This window comes from Oryx dammah, unplaced genomic scaffold, assembly GCF_014754425.2.
Source record: "Oryx dammah isolate SB20612 unplaced genomic scaffold, SCBI_Odam_1.1 HiC_scaffold_28, whole genome shotgun sequence".
Lineage (NCBI taxonomy): Eukaryota > Metazoa > Chordata > Mammalia > Artiodactyla > Bovidae > Oryx > Oryx dammah.
Genome location: NW_024070212.1, coordinates 16,487,033 through 16,508,975, shown reverse-complemented (window position 1 = coordinate 16,508,975; position 21,943 = coordinate 16,487,033). Strand labels below are relative to the sequence as shown.

Sequence of the window (21,943 nt, the reverse complement as noted above, 5' to 3'; positions counted from 1 at the left end):
GTCTACAGCACGGAGAGGGAATTAGTGAGACCAGACAGGTGCTGACAGCAGGGACCCGCCCTGTGAATAATCTCAGGTACCTCCTCCCTTGGAAAGGGTGCGGCTGCCCAAGGCTCCCCAGCTGCTTCCTCGGCCCCAGCCTCCAGGAAGCCCTGCCAATCGGCTATGCTTTGCACTGGCTAGGTGTGTGGAATCCAGAGAGGAAGAAGACAGGGTCCCCACCCTCAAGGAGCTCAAAGTCAGAAGTGGGAGGTTAGGCCACCACACCAACAACCACCCTACAAAGCAGAGGCTGCACCTGACTGCTTGGAGAATGCTTTATTGGGCTTGCATATTATTTTTAGTTTTGCATTTCAATTAAGATAGACACTATTATTTTAAAATCTAGAGATTTAAAATAAAATATTGAGGTATACAGGAATCTTAGCTCGGGGTGCCATAAAATACCCTAGACTGAATGACTTAGACAGAAATTTATTTTCTCACAATTCTGGAGGCTAGCGTCCACCATCAAGACTCCAGCATGGTCAGTTTTGGGTGAGGGCTCTCTTCCTGGCTTGGAACTGTTAGGGGAAAAACTGGTTGAAACCACCCACCCTAGCCAGGCACCATAGCAACCCATTTGCATGAGTTATTTTATGACAGGAGGCCCTGGTAAGAAACACAGAACTAACAAGTCATCACCAACCAGAAAAATTTGGGTAAAGGTCAAAAGGAGACGCCAAGTGTCCTACCAACCTCCCAGAATCCTACTTGCTAGAATCTATCTTGGCTGAGGAATGTGTGAGCCACCAGGAAAGACCTTGAGTCAGAATAATTGGCCAGAGACAACCTGGAAACTAATCCCGTCACCATAAAACCTGAGACTGTGAGCCACATGGCAGAGCAGTCCTCCTGGCTTCCCTTACCCTCCCACTCTCTGCCCAGGCACCCCTTCCCAATAGAGTCTTTTGCTTTGTCAGTGCATGTGTCTCTTCGGACAATTCATTTCCAACTGTTAGACAAGAGAACATTCTCAGGCCCTGGGATCTTCTCACTGTGTCCTGACCTAGTGAGGGGAAAGAGAGAGTGAGAAAGCTCTGTGATGTCTTTTCTTATAAAGACTCTAATCTCTTCATGAGGGCCCCACCCCCATGATCTCATCTAGCTCTGACTAACTCCCAAAGGTCCTATCTCCAAATACCATCACCTTGGAGGTTAAGGCTTCAACACACGAATTTTCAGGGAGACACAATTCAATCTATGTTGTTCAATTGCTCAGTCGTGTCTGACTCTTTGTGACCCCATGGACTGCAGCATGAGAGGCTTCCCTGTCCTTCACCATCTCCTGGAGCTTGCTCAAACTCATGTCTATTGAGTCAGTGATGCCATACAACCATCTTATCCTCTGTCATCCCCTTCTCCTCCTGCCTTCAATCTTTCCCTGCATCAGGGTCTTTTTCAATGAGTCAGTTATTCACATCAGGTGGCCAAAGTATTGGAGTTTCAGCTTCAGCATCAGGCCTTCCAATGAATATTCAGGACTGATTTCTGAGATTGACTGGTTGGATCTCTTCGCAGACCAAGGGACTCTCAAGAGTCTTCTACAACACCACAGTTCAACAGCACCAATTCTTTGGCTTTCAGCCTTCTTTATAGTCCAGCTCTCACATCCATACAGACTACTAGAAAAACCAATCTATAGCAAAATTCAATCTATAGTAACTGCAATATGAGAAGATCCTTCTCACAATCCAGAAATCGAGAACATTTATACATTGATTTGTGAAACAAACATTGAGCTACCAGGGTGACCCAGTGCTCCTGACACCATATTAGGAACTGGGTATATGCCAGGGAGAAAAACACCCCCTGTGTCTGCCCCATGAGGTCTACATCCTAGTGGGAAAGAGAGACACAAAGCAATCAAATGAACACAACATCTCTAATGATGATGGTGCTGTGCGGAAAAAGAGCAGGGCACTGAGCACATTTGTGAGAAAGTGATGCTGGATTGGGACTAAAAAATGAACAGATGTTTCCCAAAACTAGAGGGGAAGAGTGAGTGCATGTGAGCAGACCCTGAGGTTCACAGCTCCATGACTCTTAAAGCACAAACCACCTCCCTCCGGCCCTCTTCTTCTTGCAAGGAAGTATCTCTCCTCTTGAGGAAGGGAGGAACTTGGTGAATCCGTATGTCAGTTCCCTGGCAAGTTCTCCTCACTCCAGAGCACCTACAGATGAAACCACCATGTACTGTGTGAAAGCAAGAGGTTCACCTTTACTCTAAACACCCTAAAGATATGTGGACATTTGATTCTTTATCTTATTATACCCACAGTGTTCTAAGTTCCTGCTTGCAATGTAAGTTCCCATCCCTTCTCAACTAGCCTAGCCCAAGGTATTTCAGTATCATCATTATTTGATATGAAAGTAAAAAGAGAACATATAAATTTGGCCTCACAGTAACTAAGATCTAAGCCAAGTTTCCCCAACATTTCTGCAGTGATAGGGGCACTCTGAACTGTCCATAGATCACATATGTATCTTATATATTTCTTATCCCAGACTTGGAATCAATTATTTCTCCAAGAACCTCTGTCCTCCCATCACAAGTAACCATCACCCAACAGTATCCTTTACAAATGTCATGTTATAAGGGTAATACTAAGTGAAACACACGTGGCTCAGTAACTGGTTAGTGTCTGACATTACTTTGAGGGCCTTTTCACCAACCACCAGGAAATTTACACTTGACATGTGAATATTTGGTGAAATTTGGTGAAGTTTCTCTACCATTTGGTTACTCACTTCTGTTTTTTGTATAGGAAGAGCGGAATAGGTGCTTTTTTCTTTCCCCTTTTTACAGGTTTTCAAATAAATAAGTGGATTCAGGTCTTCCAAAGGTGATCAGTTAGGCATTTTGTATCATTATGAACTTATGAATTTAAATTTAATGAGCTCAGACCCATAGACATTATTGTTGCTCTCAATGCTCAGCTTGTCCCATTGGGTAGATGGTAGACATTGGAATTCTCCCATTAGGCAGCAGTCTCCCAGGACCTTTTGACCCAAACTGAGAAAATGTTTTTTGGCTTCATTGTTATCTGATATGAGAAAATGTTTCATACTTATCTTGCACATTATCTATCTCCAGACACAAAATCAGTTGTTTTTCCAAGAACTTTTTATTTCTTTTAGTAGGATATTGTAATTTCAGCTCACAATCTGGTGCTAACTTATTGCTACTGGATTGATTAAAGTTTCCAGACCTTTCACCAGACAGTGGTTAAAAATGTTAAAATGAAACACTTCATGGGTTCATAAGTATCTCGTTAGTTTATCCTTATATTTTCAACTCAAATCCAGGGCTCTGGTATATTACTTAACCTCTTCTTTTTCCACCTTGAGAATCTTACTTTCAAAAACACTGGGGGTGATGGAATTAGAATATCACATATTTACTCATTTGTTTGACCCCACATCTCACAGTAAATTTTCATGCAAAAACAATACAAAGATTAGCACCAACAATATAATTACTAAAATAGTTTAAAAGTAAATTTGCAGACACTCTTCTCATTCCCTCCACATTTTTTTTTCAGTTCTGTAATCTGCTACATTGTTAGCACTCACAACCACTACATACTATACTCTCACTTTGATAATCTTCATTTAGTCTTAATTTACAAATACACATACATTAATATTTATCTCTGATCATTATGTTAATGTCTTATTTTGGTTGTTTGAGGTCATTATCTTGTAGACTCCTAAGGAAGGGCTCATGAGACTATATTCGCAGAGTTTTTACATGTTGATGAAAGTATATCTGTGACCTTTGTATTTGAAAGTCAATTTTATTGACTATAAAACCCTTGGATCACATTATCACATTTTTTCCTTACATTTTAAATATATGCTTCCATTTTTTTCCTAGCTAAAAATGTTGTCAAAAAGTCTGATGACATTTTTCTCTCTTATTTGTCACATTTTGGGGGTTTTATTCTGAATGCCCAAAGGAAATGTTTTATTGAAAACCCGTTAGTTTAATACACCCTGTAATTCATCTTTGTGAGTCATTCTTTTTAAATATAAAGCAAAGTAAAAGCAAATTTTCAAAACTTTTTTTCAGGAAGGTTTTCTAGAATTACAGTTTTTGTGTTTGTCCTATTCTCTTATTTTAGTTTTCTTGTTTAGGGACTTCAATTATACATACCTTGTAACTTCTTTGCTTATCAACTATATTGGTTACTTTCCATCTGGTTGTTTGCCTCTTGTTTTTTATTTCTTTTGGATTTTTTAATTTTTTCCTTCATTCGATCTTCATTTTCTTTTAAGGTATTATCTGTTATGGGCCTTTACTTTTTATCTTCCTTCTTTTACCTGGTCATTTCTGAAATGGTTATTGTATTTCTTACTCTCTCATGAGTTCTATTACCCGATTTCTCATATTTTACACTTCTAGTTAATTTTTCTTTCCTACCTTACATGATTTTCTTGGTACTTTTAGCTGGATCTGAAATGCTAGTTTATAATTTTTTATCTATGAGCACCCCCGATGTGGGGAGGTGCTGGGTGGCCTGTGTGGACACAGCGTGGGCCTGGGTCTGGAGTAGGGCATGGTCCTGTCCTCACAGGGGTGTGGGAGGATGGGGACACGGGACCCCAGAGACAAGCAACCAGAGCCAGTTCTGAGCCTCAGACTGGAAAAGAACAGAACAGAGAGAATGCTGGCAGGATGGGGGACTGCTCAAGGTCCAGCAAATCTTGCCCAAAGTGGGTATGTCCAGCAAATTGGAAAGGGGAGCAGGGACTTGGCCCACTCCCCTTTATTCATCCATTTCTCCAATAAATATCTGTCTCATCTTCTGAATTCTAGACACTGCTGAAGAACTGAAGACACAGACATGAATGAAAGTGGACAACCTCACAACCCAGTGGAGAGAATGTCTATAAACAATTACTGCCTTGATATAAGGGCTTCATCCAAATTAGGGCAAGGCAGTGTGTGAACAGAGAGGAAGGGCTGGGACATTGACCTGGGTCACATGTGAGGCTGGGGGCTGCCAGGCAGACGGCAGGGGAAGGCACACCAGGAGAGGGGTGTGTACCAGGGGACAAGAAAGCTCACCTGGCTGAAGACATGGGTGGTGGGGAGAGGAAGGTGAGAAAAGAAGAAGGCTGGGCCCAGACTCAGAGAGCTGGGAACATCCAACTACAGGGTTTAAGGGACTCTGGGAGATGCTGGCAGGAAATGATCATACTAACCTGAGACAGGAGGGACAGGATGGGGTTGGCAAGGAGAGGATACAGGTGTTGAATCAGAATGGAGAGGAAGGGGAGGACCAGCAGGTGGGGTTGGGGACGGGAATGGTCTTGGGAGAAAAAAGGGCTCCCTAGTGTCTGAAATGAGGCCAAGTCTTAATGACGTTGTACAAAGCCCGCCCAGGAGAGAGAACGTTGGTCACATCACTGTGCCCCACCAGCAGGTAGTTGGGGACCAGGTGCCCCTCTATCACGGAACACTGGATCAGGTTCTGGGCTGCCTCCAGCGCTGCGGCATTGGGCGGGGAACCTGCAAAACACAGCAGACTCATCAGTTATAGGATTACTGAGTTTGTTCCAGGGCAGGACACACTCCTAGATCCCCCTAACCCACCTTTACCACAAAACTGGTACATTCTACCTTGCAGACAGATAGATAGAAAACCAAGACTTTAGATTCCTCAGCACCAAAGTTCTTCCTGAATCAAAAGAGCAGAGCCTGAGATACAATATACAATCATTCTGGGGCTGTACAAAGCCTTTAGCCTGGTAATTCTACAGACGACAATCTAACCCCCTAGACCAACCTAGATAGCATATTCAAAAACAGAGACATTACTTTGCCGACTAAGGTCCATCTAGTCAAGGCATTGGTTTTTCCTGTGGTCATGTATGGATGTGAGAGTTGGACTGTGAAGAAGGCTGAGCACCAAAGAACTGATGCGTTTGAACTGTGGTGTTGGAGAAGACTCTTGAGAGTCCCTTGGACTGCAAGGAGATCCAACCAGTCCATTCTGAAGGAGATCAGCCCTGGGTGTTCTATGGAAGGAATGATGCTAAAGCTGAAACTCCAGTACTTTGGCCACCTCATGCAAAGAGTTGACTCATTGGAAAAGACTCTGATGCTGGGAGGGATTGGGGGCAGGAGGAGAAGGGGACGACCGATGATGAGATGGCTGGATGGCATCACTGACTCGATGGACATGAGTCTGAGTGAACTCCGGGAGTTGGTGATGGACAGGGAGGCCTGGCGTGCTGTGATTCATGGGGTCGCAAAGAGTCAGACACGACTGAGCGACTGAACTGAACTGAGAAACATTTTGGGTTGTCACAGTGAGGGGAAGGATGTTGTAGGTATCCAGTAGTTAGAGGCCCGGGATGTTGCTAAATACCCTACAGTGAACAGGGCAGCCCCAGTGAATTATCTGACCTGAAATGTTGATAATGCTGTGGTTGAGCAACCCTGCATTAGCCATAGAGTGTTTTCTTCACCCTCATATGCCCAGCATCATCCCCAGGCATATTCCTGGCTCACTCCTTCCCCTATCCAAGGCCCGATCTAGTACTAGCCCCCAGTGACATAGCCTTCTCTTCCCAGAGATTCCACAAAAGGCCCCTGAGCTTAAACAAACTGATCAAATCTCTGAGCAATAGCAATTCTCAGCGTGCACTCTGGATGCAGAGACAGGGTTCATCTGTGCATTTGGCAAATAAGGCAAGTGTCCACACGTGGATGTCATGGTAAAAACTTACCAGAAACATACACAACGATCTTCTTTCCTTGTCTAATGTGTCTTGGATATCAGAAGAGAGAGGCACTTGTTTGGGTGTGAAAGATGTAAATTTGGGGTGGAATTCTGTCTCAGAGGCCACCTCTCGCACTGAACTTAGTTCAACATCAGATCTGAAGCGGGGCAAACCCAGCACTGCTGCTGCTGCTGCTAAGTCGCTTCAGCAGATGCTGTCAGGCGCTTTCCCTCAAATACCACACAATGACCACCACTGCCCAAAGCATCCACTTACCAGAGAAGGTGCCCATAAAGGCGAGGCCCAGGGCAATGTCATTGTAGCCGGGGGTGTGGGAACCTTGGACACTCCAGCCTACTCCTTCATAAATGATGCCATCCTGGCCCACAAGGAAGCTAGAGGAGAGCCAGGGGAGATGGAGAAGGGCATGAGAGAGAGGCACTTGAGACTGATCCATTCACTCATTCTTGTCTACTCATTGGATATTGATTAGCTTATCAAGTTCTAAACACCATGTAACAAAGAGTCCCTGCCAGTATCATGCTGGTCAGCCAGCTCTCATGGGCAAAGGACATGGACCGCAGCCCTGATCTGCAGCTTTTGTTGCTCTCCCACCATGGCTGATCTCAGCCTACCAATGATTTGACAAAATTCTTAACAACAGTCCTCTCTCATGAGCCCATGGGCCTCAGCACAGCACCACTGTTGCAGGTAGCTCACAGACTAGGAACAGTGACAGCTTTCAAACCCTGCAGCCCTACATCACCAGTGGAACTGCTGCACACAGATGACCCACACCTCCCCACGACTAAGAACACACGAAGAACACGTCCCCAACCTTGCCTTGCCTGGCCTCTCTGTTCGGCCTGCCAATCCCTGCCTCTTCAAACACTCTTAGTTTCTGTCGCACTGCACTCTCCCAGTTGCTTCTTCTCTGGCTGCTCCTCATCACCTCATCTTCCTGTGTCCTTCCCTGCACTTGGGGGGTTCCTCAGGATGCGGCCCTAACTCCCCTCTTCTCACTTGATACATTGTCCCAGGACCAACCCATCTGCTTCCTTGGCTTCAGCTGCCACCCAGAAAGACCATGAACCCACACCTGGACCCACCTATTCCCCTTGCTGGGCTCCTGATCTTGGTGAGAAATCCCACCATTCCCTCCTGCTGCTGCTGCTGCTGCTGCTAAGTCACTTCAGTCGTGTCCGACTCTGTGTCACCCCACAGACAGCAGCCCACCAGGCTCCCCCATCCCTGGGATTCTTCAGGCAAGAACACTGGAGTGGGTTGCCATTTCCTTCTCCAAAGCATGAAAGTGAAAAGTGAAAGGGAAGTCACTCAGTCGCGTCCGACTCTTTATGACCCCATGGACTGCAGCCTGCCAGGCTCCTCTGTCCATGGGATTTTCCAGGCAAGAGTACTGGAGTGGGGTGCCATCGCCCTCTCCTCCCTCCTTCTACTGGGAATAATTCTGCATACCAGGGCCCAGCAAAACACATCTTGATAGGTAATAGATGTTGGAGGAAAAGTTTCCTCCTATCTTGAAAACGATGTTACTACCAGGGATTGAAGAGAGGAGAGGCAGTCAGCCCAGGAGTACATATCAAGCAGCAGTGGTAAATCCATCTAAGGCAGGGTCCCTGCACACAGCTGTCCTGGGCTTGGGGACAAGTAGGGACTAAAACAGAGAAGGCGATGGCACCCCACTCCAGTACTCTTGCCTGGAAAATCCCATGGACGGAGGAGCCTGGTGGGCTGCAGTCCATGGGGTCGCTGAGGGTCGGACACAACTGAGGAACTTCACTTTCACTTTTCACTTTCATGCATTGGAGAAGGAAATGGCAACCCACTCTAGCATTCTTGCCTGGAGAATCCCAGGGACGGGGGAGCCTGGTGGGCTGCCATCTGTGGGGTCACACAGAGTCGGACACGACTGAAGCAACTTAGCAGCAGCAGCAGGAACTAAAATCCAGCTCTACTAAGGCTCCTTTGATTCACGTGCACAAATATACCATCTGGGTTAGTAGAGACCCACCCTAAGATTTAAAGTTCTGTGCAGTTGTTTCTGATAGGATGTTGGTGGTGGTGGTGGTGGTGGTGGTGGTGTTCAGAGGCTAAGTCCAAGATATTAGATAGTATTTAACCCCAAACGTCTTATCTTCAGTCTCTGAAAGCATCCTTCAAAAAGTCTCCACTCTTCTGTTAGGTCAGTGTCTTCTCTATAAAAGGATTACAGACTTTGCCATTAGAGAGATCCGAAGGTACTATCTGGACAGGAGAACACTTCCCTGACCTTGCCTTCCCTGACCTTGCCTTCCCTGACCTCTCTGTTCCAGAAAGAGAGAAAGTAAGTGGAGTCGCTCAGTTGTGTCTGACTCTTTGCGACCCCGTGGACTATAGCCTACCACACTACTCTATCCATGGGATTTTCCAGGTAACAGTACTGGAGTGGGCTGCCATTTCCTTCTCCAGGGATCTTCCTGACCCAGGGATCGAACCTGGGTCTCCCACATTGTAGACAGACGCTTTACCGTCTGAGCCACCAGGGAAGCAGAGGCCCTGCCAATTCCCACCTCATCAAATATTCTTAGCTTCCATTGCACCGCACTCTCCCAGTTGCTTCTTCTCTGGCTGCTCCCCGTCACCTCATCTTCTTGTGTAAGGAAAGATGTCCTCCCCAAGGAGGCTGATACTTTCCAGATGCAAAGGAGAGTCTAACATAAGGGAGACAAACTTCAGGTTGGGGCTGAACTGAGAGACAGAGCCTAAGCCGAGGAGTGGGAGGTGATTATGTGAAAAAGACATAATCTTTAGATGCTCCTTTCTAGGGGTTTTACAATCTTCCCTGCATTTGATGTCCTATAGTACCTTTTCAGCAGAGCCTTGGTCTCCATCATGTCAATATCTGACCTTTCAAAAGGACACACATTCATACTACTGTCCATAAAGGAGATAACCAAGAAGGACCTACTGTATAGCACAGGGAACTCCACTTAATATTGTGTGGTCATAACAAACACCCTCTCCAACAACACAAGAGATGACTCTACACATGGACATCACCAGATGGTCAATACCAAAATCAGATTGATTATATTCTTTGTAGCCAAAGATGGAGAAGCTCTACACAGTCAGCAAAAACAAGACTAGGAGCTGACTGTGGCTCAGACTATGAACTCTTATTGCCAAATTCAGACTTAAATTGAAGAAAGTAGGGAAAACCACTAGACTATTTGGGTATGACCTAAATCAAATCCCTAGGATTATACAATGGAAGTGACAAATAGATTCAAGGGATTAGATTTGCTAGATAGAGTGCCTGAAGAACTATGGGTGGAGATTTGTGACACTGTACAGGAGGTGGTGATCAAGACCATCCCCAAAAGAAAGAAATACAAAAAAAGGCAAAACAGTTGTCTGAAGAGGCCTTAAAAATAGCTGAGAAAAGAAGAGAAGCTAAAGGCAACGGAGAAAAGGAAAAATATACTCATCCAAATGCAGAGTTCTAAAGAATAGTGAGGAGAGATAAGAAAGCTTTCCTCAGTGATCAATGCAAAGAAATAGAGGAAAACAATAGGATGGGAAAGACTAGAGATCTCTTCAAGAAAATTAGAGATACCAAGGGAACAATTCATGCAAAGATGGGTATAATAAAGGACAGAAATCATATGGACCTAACAGAAGCAGAAGCAGAAGATATTAAGAAGAGGTGGCAAGAATGCACAGAAGAACTGTACAAAAAAAAAAAAAAAAGATCTTCATGACCCAAATAATCACGATGGTGTGATCACTCACAAAGAGCCAGACATCCTGGAGTCAGAAGTCAAGTGGGCCTTAGCAAGCATCAGTATGAACAAAGCCAGTGGAGGTGATGGAATTCCAGTTGAGCTATTTCAAATCTTTAAAGATGATGCTGTTAAAGTGCTGCAGTAAATATGTCAGCAAATTTGAAAAACTCAGCAGTGGCCACAGGACTGGAAAAGGTCAGTTTTCATTCCAATCCCAAAGAAAGGCAAAGCCAAAGAATGCTCAAACTACCACACAATTGCACACATCTCATACATTAGCAAAGTAATATTCAAAATTCCCCAAGCGAGGCTTCAATGTGAACTGAGAACTTCCAGATGTTCAAGCTGGATTTAAAAAAATCAGAGGAACCAGAGATCAAATTGCCAACATCTGTTGGATCACAGCAAAAGCAAGAGAATTCCAGAAAAATATCTATTTCTGCTTCATTGAGTATGCTAAAGCTTTTGACTGTGTGGATTACAACAAACTGGAAAATTCTTAGAGATGGGAATACCAGACCACTTTGCCTGCCTCCTGAGAAATCTGTATGCAGGTCAAGAAGCAACAGTTAGAACTGGACATGAAAAAATTGACTGGTTCCAAATTGGGAAAGGAGTATATCAAGGCTGTATATTGTCACCCTGTTTATCTAACTTAAATGCAGAGTACATCATGAAAAATGCCAGGCTAGATGAAGCACAAGTTGAAATCAAGATTACTGGGAGAAATATCAATAACCTCAGATATGCAGATGACACTACCATTTTGGCAGAAAGCAAAGAGGAACTAAAGAGCCTCTTGATGAAAGTGAAAGAGGAGAGTGAAAAAGTTGGCTTAAAATTCATCTTTAAAAAACTAAGATCATGGCATCTGATCCCATCACTTCATGGCAAATAGACGGGGGAACAATGCAAACAGTGTCAGACTTTATTTTGGGAGGGCTCCTAAATCACTGCAGATGGTGACTGCAGCCATGAAATTAAAAGACACTTCCTCCTTGGAAGAAAAGCTATGACCAATTTAGACAGCATATTAAAAAGCAGAGACATTACTTTGTGAAAAAAGGTCCATATCATCAAAGCTATGGTTTTCCCAGTAGTCACGTATATTTGGGTTGGACCATAAAGAAAGCTGAGCACTGAAGAATTGATGCTTTTGAACTGTGGTGTTGGATAAGACTCTTGAGAGTCCCTTGGACTGCAAGGAGATCCAACCAGTCAATCCTAACAGAAATCAGTCCTGAATATTCATTGGAAGGACTATGCTAAAGCTGAAGCTCTGATCCTTTGGCCACCCAATGTGAAGAACTGACTCATTTGAAAAGAACCTTTAGTTGGGAAAGATTGAAGGCAGGATGAGAAGGGGACGACAGAGGATGAGATGGTTGGATGACATCATGGACTCGATGGACATGAGTTTGAGCAAGCTCTGGGAGTTGGTGACGGACAGGGAAGCCTGACATGCTGCAGTCCATGGGGTCTCAAAGTGTCAGACACAACTGAGTGACTGAACTGAACTGAACTGAATAACCTATAAGGGAAAAGAATCTGAAAAAGAATATATATGTATGTATAAAACTGAATCACTTTGCACCTGAAACTAACAAAACATTATAAACAGCTATACTTCAATTAAAATAATAAAGACACATATTTTGAGAACGTGCTCAAGGGAGATGACCACCCCTTAGCTACATCCTTAAATAAGGCCTACCCAGGGCTTGGTGAGGAATCCGTGAGTGAGAAGGACCACCTCTTCTATGCTGGGCTCTCAGTAAATATTAGGTCCTCTTCCCACTACTTTCACAGGATCAGTATCCACCCCTATGGGAAGAGAAGCCTTCACAGCCTCAGGCACACTTACTTGTACCCAATATCACACGAGTCCGCTCTATCCATGAAGGAGGACTGGATATCTTGGACCAGCACACGGCATTCATCAGACTTGCTGCAGGTTCGCCCCGCGGTGTGGATAATGATGACATACTGAGCCGGCTGGTTCATCTTGGGGCAGTGGGCCTCCCTGGCATCCCAAGCAGACCTCTGGACAATAAGTGGGCAAGCTGTAGTGGGGCAAAAAATGGACGTGAGGATTCATTGTGCCCGCTCTGGTCATCCACCTCGCTACTGAACATCCTGTCCACCCTCTCGGCATCCTGCCCTGACCATGACTATGGACCTGGAGAGCCCGGCAGTTCCTGGTGGCCTATCTGGGAACAGGAATTGCGTTCAAGATGCAGGAGCTAAGAATCATCAGCTACAACCCCAAAAATCAGAACCCAAAGGACAATGGGAATGTTGATCTTGAGGGGACATGGATGCTTTATCCCAAGTCCAAAGTGTATTTATTTATCTGAACAACTGTCGTGTGTGGGTGTGTGTGTGTGTGTGTGTGTGTGTGTGTGTAACAGGGTCTTTTTGGAGAAATCAGTTGGATTTTCATCTGAAAACGTGTTTAAGAATCACTTGTAGTCCACAAAACTCTGTCAGTGTAAGCAGTTATTAATACTGACAGATGACACCATCCAAAGGCAGAGATCAAATTCACTCCAAGGTCTAATACAAAAGTCCAATTTTCTTTAAAATTCTATTAAGTCCAAGAAAAGGTGAATAGTGCCTATTAACTATACTGTTTGTTTAAGCCACACCATGTGGCTTGTGGGATCTAAGTTCCCTAACCAGGGATCAAACTGGAACCGCCAGCAGTGAAAGCACAGAGCCCTAGCCACTGGACCACCAGGAAACTCCCTTCTAACTGTCCTGGTTTTTATGTTGCTGCTTGTTAAACTCCAAATCTGCTTTTCAATCTTCCTTGAATTATGTTAAACTCTTCCTTTAAGTCAGTACAATTAATGCAGTTCTTTTGATAGTTTTTGTATGCAGAAAGGCGTGCATTTTTGTGTTTGTATATCCTACCCCTTGCCAGGCTTTTTCCCCTTCATAGCACTTTTCACCATTTCACCATGTAACACACCAACTATTTTACTTGTTTGTGTTCTTATTGTGTTTCTCTGCCATCTTGACTGACACTTCATGAGGGCACTGCTGTTGTGCGTTTGCTCTCTTGATACATCCTCAGTGATGCGCAGGTGCTCAGTAAATAACTGACGTAGAAATGAGTGAACACACGGTAGACTATGAAGAGTGCCATGCCTCTATCATTCTAGGAATCTGAGGGACGAGTAGGTGACCTAGAGGGCCCCTCTCAAGGTTTGCAAGCCCTAATGTTTCAGAGAGTTGGGTGACCCGTTGCCCATCAGAGGACTCCAGTGAAAAAGACAGCTTCTTCAATAAGTGGTGCTGGGAAAACTGGACAGCTACATGTAAAAGAATGAAATTAGAACACTTCCTAACACTATACACAAAAATAAACTCAAAATGGATTAAAGGCTTAAATGTAAGGCCAGAAACTATAAAGCTCTTGGAGGAAAACATAGACAGTACACTCTTCGACATAAATTGCAGCAAGATTCTCTTTGACCCACCTCCTAAATTAATGGAAATAAAAACAAAAATAAACAAGTGGAAACTAATAAAACTTAAAAGCTTTTGCACAACAAAGGAAACTATAGACAACATGAAAAGATAAACCGCAGAATGGGAGAAAATAACTGCAAACAAAGCAACTGACAAAGGGTTCAGTTCAGTTCAGTTCAGTTCAGTCACTCAGTCACGTCTGACTCTTTGTGACCCCATGGACTTCAGCACGCCAGGTCTGCCTGTCCATCACCAACTCCCAGAGTTTACTCAAACTCATGTCCATTGAGTCAGTGATGCCATCCAATCATCTCATCCACTGTTGCCCCCTTCTCCTTCCACCTTCAATCTTTCCCAGCATCAGGGTCTTTTCAAATGAGTCAGCTCTTCACATCAGGTGACCGAAGTATTGGAGTTTCAGCTTCAACACCAGTCCTTCCAACGAATATTCAGGACTGATTTCCTTTAGGATGGACTGGTTGGATCTCCCTGCAGTCCAAGGGACTCTCAAGAGTCTTCTCCAACACTACAGTTCAAAAACATCAATTCTTCTGCACTCAGCTTTCTTTATAGCCCAACTCTCACATCCATACACGACTATTGGAAAAACCATAGCCTTGACTAGACGGACCTTTGTTGGCAAAGTAATGTCTCTGCTTTTTAATATGCTGTCTATGTTTGTCATAGCCTTTCTTCCAAGGAGCAAGCATCTTTCAATTTCATGGCTGCAATCACCATCTGCAGTGATTTTGAAGCCCCCCCTCAAAAAAAAAAAGTCTGCCACTGTTTACATTGTTTCCCCAGACAAAGGGTTAACCTCCAAAATACATAAGCAGCTCATACAGCTCAATATCAGAAAGACAAGCAACCCAATAAAAAAATGGCAGACATTTCTTCAAAGAAGACATACAGATGGATAATAAACACATGAAAAGATGCTCAACATCACTCATTATGAGAAAAATACAAATCAAAACTACTGTAACGTATCACTCATACCAGTCGGAATAGCCATCATCAAAAAATCTACAAACAGTAAATGCTGGAGAAGGTATGGAGAAAAGGGAACCCTCCTGCACTGTTGATGGAAATGTAAATAGATACAGCCATTATGGAAAACAAATGGAATAGTATGGCGATTCCTGAAAAATCTAGGAATAAATCTACCATATGACCCAGAAATCCCACTACTGGGCATATACCCCAAGAAAACCACAATTATAAAAGATACAAGTACCCCAATGTTCACTGAAGCAATATTTACAATAGCCAAGACATGGAAGCAACCTAGATGTCCATCAACAGATGAGTTTGTATTAAAAAAAAACTTGTGGTACATTTATACAATGGAATATTATTCAGCCATAATAAGGAATGAATCTGAGTCAGTAGTAGTGAGATGGATAAACCTAGAGCTTCTTATACAGAGTGAAGTAAGTCAGAAAGAGAAAAATAGGTGTCATATAGTAACATATACATATGGAATCTAGAAGAATGGTACTGATGAACCTCGGAGAGAACAGACTCGTACACACAGCAGAGGAAGATGAGGGTGGGACAAATTGAGAAAGTGGCATTGACATATATACACTATCATTGGTAAAACAGACAGTGGGAAGTTGCTAAATGACTCAGAGAGCCCAGCCCAGCACATTGTGATGACCTAGAGGGCTGGGGGTGGGGAGGGTAATATATATAATTATGACTGATTCACATGGTCTTATGGCAGAAACCAACCCAAAATTGTTAAGCAATTTTCCACCAATTAAAAAATACTGTAAAAAAAAAAAAAAAAAAAAGAGCAACTCCAGTGAGAGCCTGACTGAAAAAGTCACATCCAATGGCATTTGGAAGTGAATGGGAGTGAATCTTGAGGGAGGTCCAGTAAGACTCAAGGTCGTAGGGACTTCCCTGGGGGGTTCAGTGATGAACATTCCATACTTCCAAGGTAGGCAACCTGAGTTTGATCCCTGGTCGGAGAACTAAGATCTCATATGGCTTGCAGCACTGCCAAAAACAAATTTTTTTTTAAGACTTAAAGTCTTACCTTCCTTGAGACTTGCATTCTGCTGAGAGGACAGGCAGCTCTCGCCTTTCACAAGGAGTGGCTGGACATACAGGGGTGACAGGTGGCCCTTGCGGACAGCAGAGGAGATCAAAGCTTCCATGGCTGCCAGGGCGGCAGGGCTAGGGCTGTGGCCTGGAAGAGAGTGATCCTTAGGAAGCCTCGATCTGGCCTGAGCTGCAGAGTTCTGTGGGGGAGGACAAGATGTCCTGCCAGCTCCTGCATAGCTGTTGAAGGGGGAGGAAGGGGAACAGGCTCATCCTGAGCACCAGACAGCTTGGAATTCAAGGGTCTGCCTGGACAGAGCTTTGGTGACTGGAAAGACCTTTCCCAAAGACCCACCGAGACTTCATTCATCTGTCTCCCTGGGGAAGAGCTGGATGGCAGCCCCATGCTCACTAAAGCCCCCTGGCTGCATTAGGGTTTCCCATCACTAGGGCCCTTCCAGGCATGTGCCAGCCTCCCTGTCTTCAGTGGCTGCTGTAATCCTCACATCAAGCCTGTGAGGCAGATGCTATGATGAACCCCACTATTCACAAAGAGGAACTTGAGGTTGCCAAGAAGTACTGAGCTCAAGATCCCTCAGCTCACAAGGTAACACGCAGGGGCAAAGAGTGGTCACAGAAATCAACCAAGTTGAACATCAAGACTCCTCTGGCAAACAGGAAGCTGCCCTGGAGCAGAAATGGAAGGGATGAGCTTGTGTTCTGATTCCTTTCCTTACGGCTATGTCACCTGGGTCACTTACCTCTCTGAAACTTGGGCTGTACCTACTGTAATAGTAGTCGTGAAACTTACCTGGGCCATCTCAAAAGATATTGGGAGGGGGCCATAGGAAACTAGATGTGCAGAGGCTTTGCTAATTGTTGTTATTTAGTCACAAAATCATGTCGGACTCTTTTGAGACACCATGGACCGTAGCCGGCCAGGCTCCTTTGTCCACGGGATTTCCCAGGCAAGAGTACTAGAATGGGCTGCCATTCCCTTCTCCAGGAGATATTCCCAACCCAGGAACTAAACCCTCATCTCCTGCACTGCAGGTGAGTTCTTTATCACTGAGTCACCAGGTAAGCCCACTTATTAACTGTAAACGTTCAGAAAATCAATGGATGTATGTTGGGATACAGGTGGGCAGGGTGGCAATAAGACTAGAGGACCATGGAGGGGACTTGGGGTTTGGAGCCCCAACATGGCTTTTAAAAATTGCACAGAAAATCTCAGACAGAGAGAGAGATGGAAGGAGGAAGTGGCTGGCCAGAAGCCAGGCCTGATACTACAGAAGCATCTGAGCTAGAGAGAAGGTGTTCTAGTCTTTGATGCAAGAATGAGAGTTGGAGACCAGAATCTCCCAAGACCAGAGCGGGAGCAGAACTAGGGTGTGGAAGGAAGGATGGAGAGCCTTCCCTGAGGGGTGGCCAGGCAGCGAGGAGGCTGGGAGGAAGCCAGAGCAGGGGGAGGAAGACTGTTCCCCAAAGGCAGGGGAGAGGATTCCAGGAGAGGGTGTGTCATCACCAGTGTGAGGAGGGTGGAGAGACAGTGTGAGACAAAGAACTAGCTAGCTCTATGGAGAAGGACAGCTGGGGTGACCATTACCTCTGCTGGTGCCAAAAAAGGCGAGGCCCAGGGAGATATTTCTGTAGCCCTGGGTGTGCACACCTTGGACATTCCAGCCAACACCTTCGTACACCCTGCCGTCGTCCCCAACCAGGAAGCTGTGGAGAGGGAAATCCAGGCTTGGTGGCTGGCCCCAGGCACATCCCTGCAAGAGGAACCCCAACCTAGCCTCAAAAGGGAGAAGGGCCAAACCAAGTTCACTAGAGGGAATTTGCATGAATTCATCCAAGACAATCAGAGAAGGCAATGGCACCCGACTCCAGTCCTGGAAAATCCCATGGGTGGAGGAGCCTGGTAGGCTGCAGGCCATGGGGTCGCTAAGAGTCGGGCACGACTGAGCGACTTCACCTTCACTTTTCACTTTCATGCATTGGAGAAGGAAATGGCAACCCACTCCAGTGTTCTTGCCTGGAGAATCCCAGGGACGGGGGAGCCTGGCGGGCTGCCGTCTATGGGGTCGCACAGAGTCAGACACGACTGAAGCGACTTAGCAGCAGCAGTAGCAGCATCCAAGATAATGGATAGACAAAGTGACTGACACTCATCCTTAGAAGGTGCACTCCCACGTTCCTCACCCCATCCCCAGTTCAGATGCTGGGTTTTGTATAAATCATCCTGCACACTTGAAAGGGAAGGGGTCCTGGAGCTGCCACCCAGAGGCTCCCCCAGACCCAACCAAACAACATAAGATTCTTCTCGGCCTCTACATTTCCTCAAACATGGCTCTCCTCCTCCTTCCAAAATGCTGTGTGTCTGTGATCTCCACACAGGCTGTCGGTGTGATTTCTCTCTGCTAGGGTAACCTCTTACATAGACTTCCCAGGAGGCAGCACCTCAAACAAGGATGTGGACGCAGGCAGTTTATTTGGGAAGAGACCTCGGAAGCCAGACTGGAGGAAGCCAGAGGAGTGAGCCAGGAAGAAACACCACGAGTGAAGAATTGGGTTGGCTTCCCCACGGACACCTGGGGCTCAGCACCCCACTCCTTGCCATGTGACCTTCCAAGGAGAGAAGTACTTAAAACTGTCCCTTCAGAGGGCTGGGGACTAAGAAGTTAGCCACAAAGCCTGCCCTCCAGGGGGTTCACCGGCAGGGGCTTGGATGAAAGCCTGAAGCAGAAAAGCACAGAGCTTCAGGGGCTCTTGAGGTGGGAAGCCGTTTCCACACACAGGAATCGTCCACGATGAGCTGACGTCAGAGGGGAGCTGAGGAACCTGGTCCTGGGCTCTGGGAGGGCCTGCTAGAGTGACCATGGGGGGCAGAAGTGGATGCCTCCCTCACTGAGGTGAAAGCCCCGACACACGCTGTAGTGGAAGGATCAGAGGGCAAAGGGGCAACCCCGAGCCAGCCTGGGCCACACGACTTAGCAGCAGTGTGACCTTGACCCTTCCTCGGTCCCCCCGCCTGTAACATGGAGATGGCAACACCCACCCAGCCAGCCTCACACTCTGTCAGGGGGCAAACGCACCCATGCACCCACATAAGGGGAAGCCATTCCTAGCCTGCGATGTGCTGTGTGAACCATTAGGAGGCAAACAGAAAAGAGAGTCCTCACTTAAACTTCCTTGCTCCCTTTTAAGAGAGCTCAAAGTCAAGAACCTCACAGAAAATTTCAAAGGCTTTGGAATTCTATAGGATATTTTTTCATTGCATTCATTATTAACCAGATACAACCACAACCCAGAAAATGAAGGAAATAGAGAAGAGAGGGGTGAGGGAGGCACCCTTAGGAGCGCTGCGTCACACGCCCCCAGCCCAGCCTCTTACTTGTAGGCTACGTCACACCAGCCGTTGCGCACGTGATGGCCCTGCAGCTCCCGCAGCCTCTGACTGCACGAGGTCTGGCTGTGACATTCCAGCCCAGGGAGGTGGTGCGTGACAAGGAAGTCCACCGGCAGGGCCAGCTGGGCACAGCATCCAATGGCGTCTGCCCCCCACTGCTCACGAGAGACCATGGTGGAGACACCTGCAGGGCAGCCGTGCGGGCGTCACTTGGCACGTCCTGCCCCACTGTTGCCACCTTGGGCCCAGGGCCACACACACCAGCTGAGGCCAGTTCTGCCCCGTGGTGGCTGCAGAAGCGCCGCAGGAGGAGGCCTTCTGTGGGCAGGCGGGCACAGCCTCCTCTCCTTGCCTCCATGTTCCTGTTTCACTCCTCACTCCAACGCAGGGACTGCGCCTGCCCAGAGCAGCCTAGGTGCTTGGCCCCCACACCTGGATGACCTTCTCTGGCTGAGGGTCCCTCCCTGCTCTGCTCCAGGAGGCCTTTCATGTCACCATTTGCCCCAGGGCAAGCCCCCAGGGGCCCTCTCCGTTCCACCCCAGTGCTACTGCCCTCCGCGTGCTCCAAGCTCACTGACAGTTTCTTCTGGGACTGTACTTCCTTCGCCCTGCTCCCAGCGCTCCCGCAAGGGGGCATTTCCTCCTCAACCTGGGGGGCCCTCCAGGCAGGGCCAGTGACTCCCCTTCAGTCTGAGGACTCCTGAGGGCAAAGTGTGAGTCTCCAACCTCAGGCTGGGGGCCTGAATTCACAGACTGCACCTCCCCTTCCTGGGTTCCTGGCCCCTCCCAGCAGCGCTCCCACTTCCCCTTCCCCCCTCCCTCCCTGCCAGGGCCTAAGGCAACCCACACAGGTGTTCCTGTGTCTCAGCCCCAACCACCCCATCCCACCGTTAAGTGCCTGGTCCCAAGAGAAACCCAGCTGGTCCCCAAACCTCCTCACCACTGAGACCCCGTTTGTCTTTTTCAATGAGCTGCGAGATGTTGCCAAGCAGGTCCTGAAGTCCCTGGGACAGGTGTTTATCTTGCGTTTTATCCCAGGAGGAAGTACCTGTAAAGGAACATTCCATTTCGTAGCAGCCCTCAGAGAGCCCCAGTACCAGTCCTTTCTGTGGCTCCCCAGATCTCTGAGTGCTTTCAGGAAGCCCCTCAGGGGCAAGAGGACCACCTCCAGCAGTACCATGAGGCATGGTTTTCTCCAGGTAACCTCCTAGGAAGTTAGTTAAACAGACAAGGGCAGAGGGTCAGAAATATTGTCTTTTTCTCATGTGCCACATACAACTGGCAAAATCAACAACGACAAAAACCACCTGGAAATGCATCCAGGCTCTTCAAAACCACAAAGTCTTTCCTTGTATGCATTTTGCATAATGGAAGCAATGGGACCGATTGTACACAGAAGGGACTGGAATTCCCTGCACAAATCAAGTCAGTTCCTCTGGGATTGATTTTGGGGGCATTTGCTATGCCCATGCTCCTGTGGGCGGGACTCTGGGGATTTCAGGAGATTCCCACCCCGAAGGAACTTTCTCTTACTGACAGCCATAAACCCCAGTCATAGGGTGACATAATATTGCAAATAGAATCATTCCCCCATTGCTGAAGTCTAAGTCCTTCCAGTTCTATTCTATTTCCCATTCTATTCTCACAATAAATATAGATCATAACCTTATCTCAGGCTTCAGGAGGGAAAATGAAGCTTTCCAGAGGTGACTAACTTATTTAAAATCATTGCTGGAGGCAGAGCAAGGATTTGCACCCAGGTCTACAGACTCCAAGTTCTGTGCTCTGAATGCAAAGCTGTCCTCCTCCTCCTGCTCTGGCTTCCTACCAGCCTCCTAAGGGAGAGCAGGCATTTAAAGATTTCTTGTTATGAGACTGTAGGATGATCCTTCTTAATTACTCTCTAAGCCAATGAAGAAAACTCACCCCAGGCCCCGAGACCCAGAGGAGAGAAGACCAGAAGCCACCACAGCATCTTCACGTGATTCCAGGACACGGACAGGAGAGACCTCGGCTCTACGAAAGACAATGATGGTTACCCCAACTGTGCTCACCCCTCAGACGGGGCACCCTCCCTACTGCATGGCCCCATCTGCCCTCCTGAAGGCTAGCACCTGGATAAGCTTCTCTGGGTCCCCAGCACACGTCAGGCGCTCATTGGATGGGGAAACACCCCTACCCTGTTTCCCTGGGCAACCAGATCTCATTGAGTGCCTACCATGTGTGAGGCCTGAGTAGACACTCACATATGCTTTATGTAATCCTCGCACCAAACCTGCAATCTATGGTTGCTAACCCCCACTCTTACAGAAGAGGGCTGTAAGGTCCAGGGGTGAAAGTGAAAGTGAAGGTTGCTTAGTCATGTCCTACCCTTTGCGACCCCATGGACTGTAGCCCACCAGGCTCCTCTGTCCATGGGATTCTTCAGGCCAGAATACTGGAATGA

General features: G+C 46.6%; 1 protein-coding gene across 1 annotated transcript; it reads right to left on the bottom strand.

The window, feature by feature from the left end:
• Positions 1–3,161: 3,161 nt before the first annotated feature.
• PGLYRP4 (peptidoglycan recognition protein 4) lies at positions 3,162–20,564 on the bottom strand. Its single transcript, XM_040229915.1, has 7 exons — positions 20,438–20,564; positions 19,483–19,681; positions 17,695–17,813; positions 16,084–16,236; positions 12,424–12,622; positions 7,051–7,169; positions 3,162–5,557 (listed from the first exon to the last, which is right to left on the bottom strand). The coding sequence occupies exons 1-7, from the start codon at positions 20,562–20,564 to the stop codon at positions 5,379–5,381; spliced, it is 1,095 nt and encodes a 364-aa protein (XP_040085849.1). The 3' UTR covers positions 3,162–5,378.
• Positions 20,565–21,943: the final 1,379 nt, after the last annotated feature.

Coding starts and splice junctions, on each gene's coding strand:
- PGLYRP4 (XM_040229915.1), bottom strand. CDS start 20,564: ATGGAATGTTCCTTTACAGGTACTTCCTCCTGGGATAAAACGCAAGAT. Junction 19,682..20,437: donor AGACAAACGGGGTCTCAGTG/GTGAGGAGGTTT, acceptor GCTGCCCTGCAG/GTGTCTCCACCATGGTCTCT. Junction 12,623..16,083: donor GAATGCAAGTCTCAAGGAAG/GTAAGACTTTAA, acceptor GCCCCACTACAG/CTTGCCCACTTATTGTCCAG.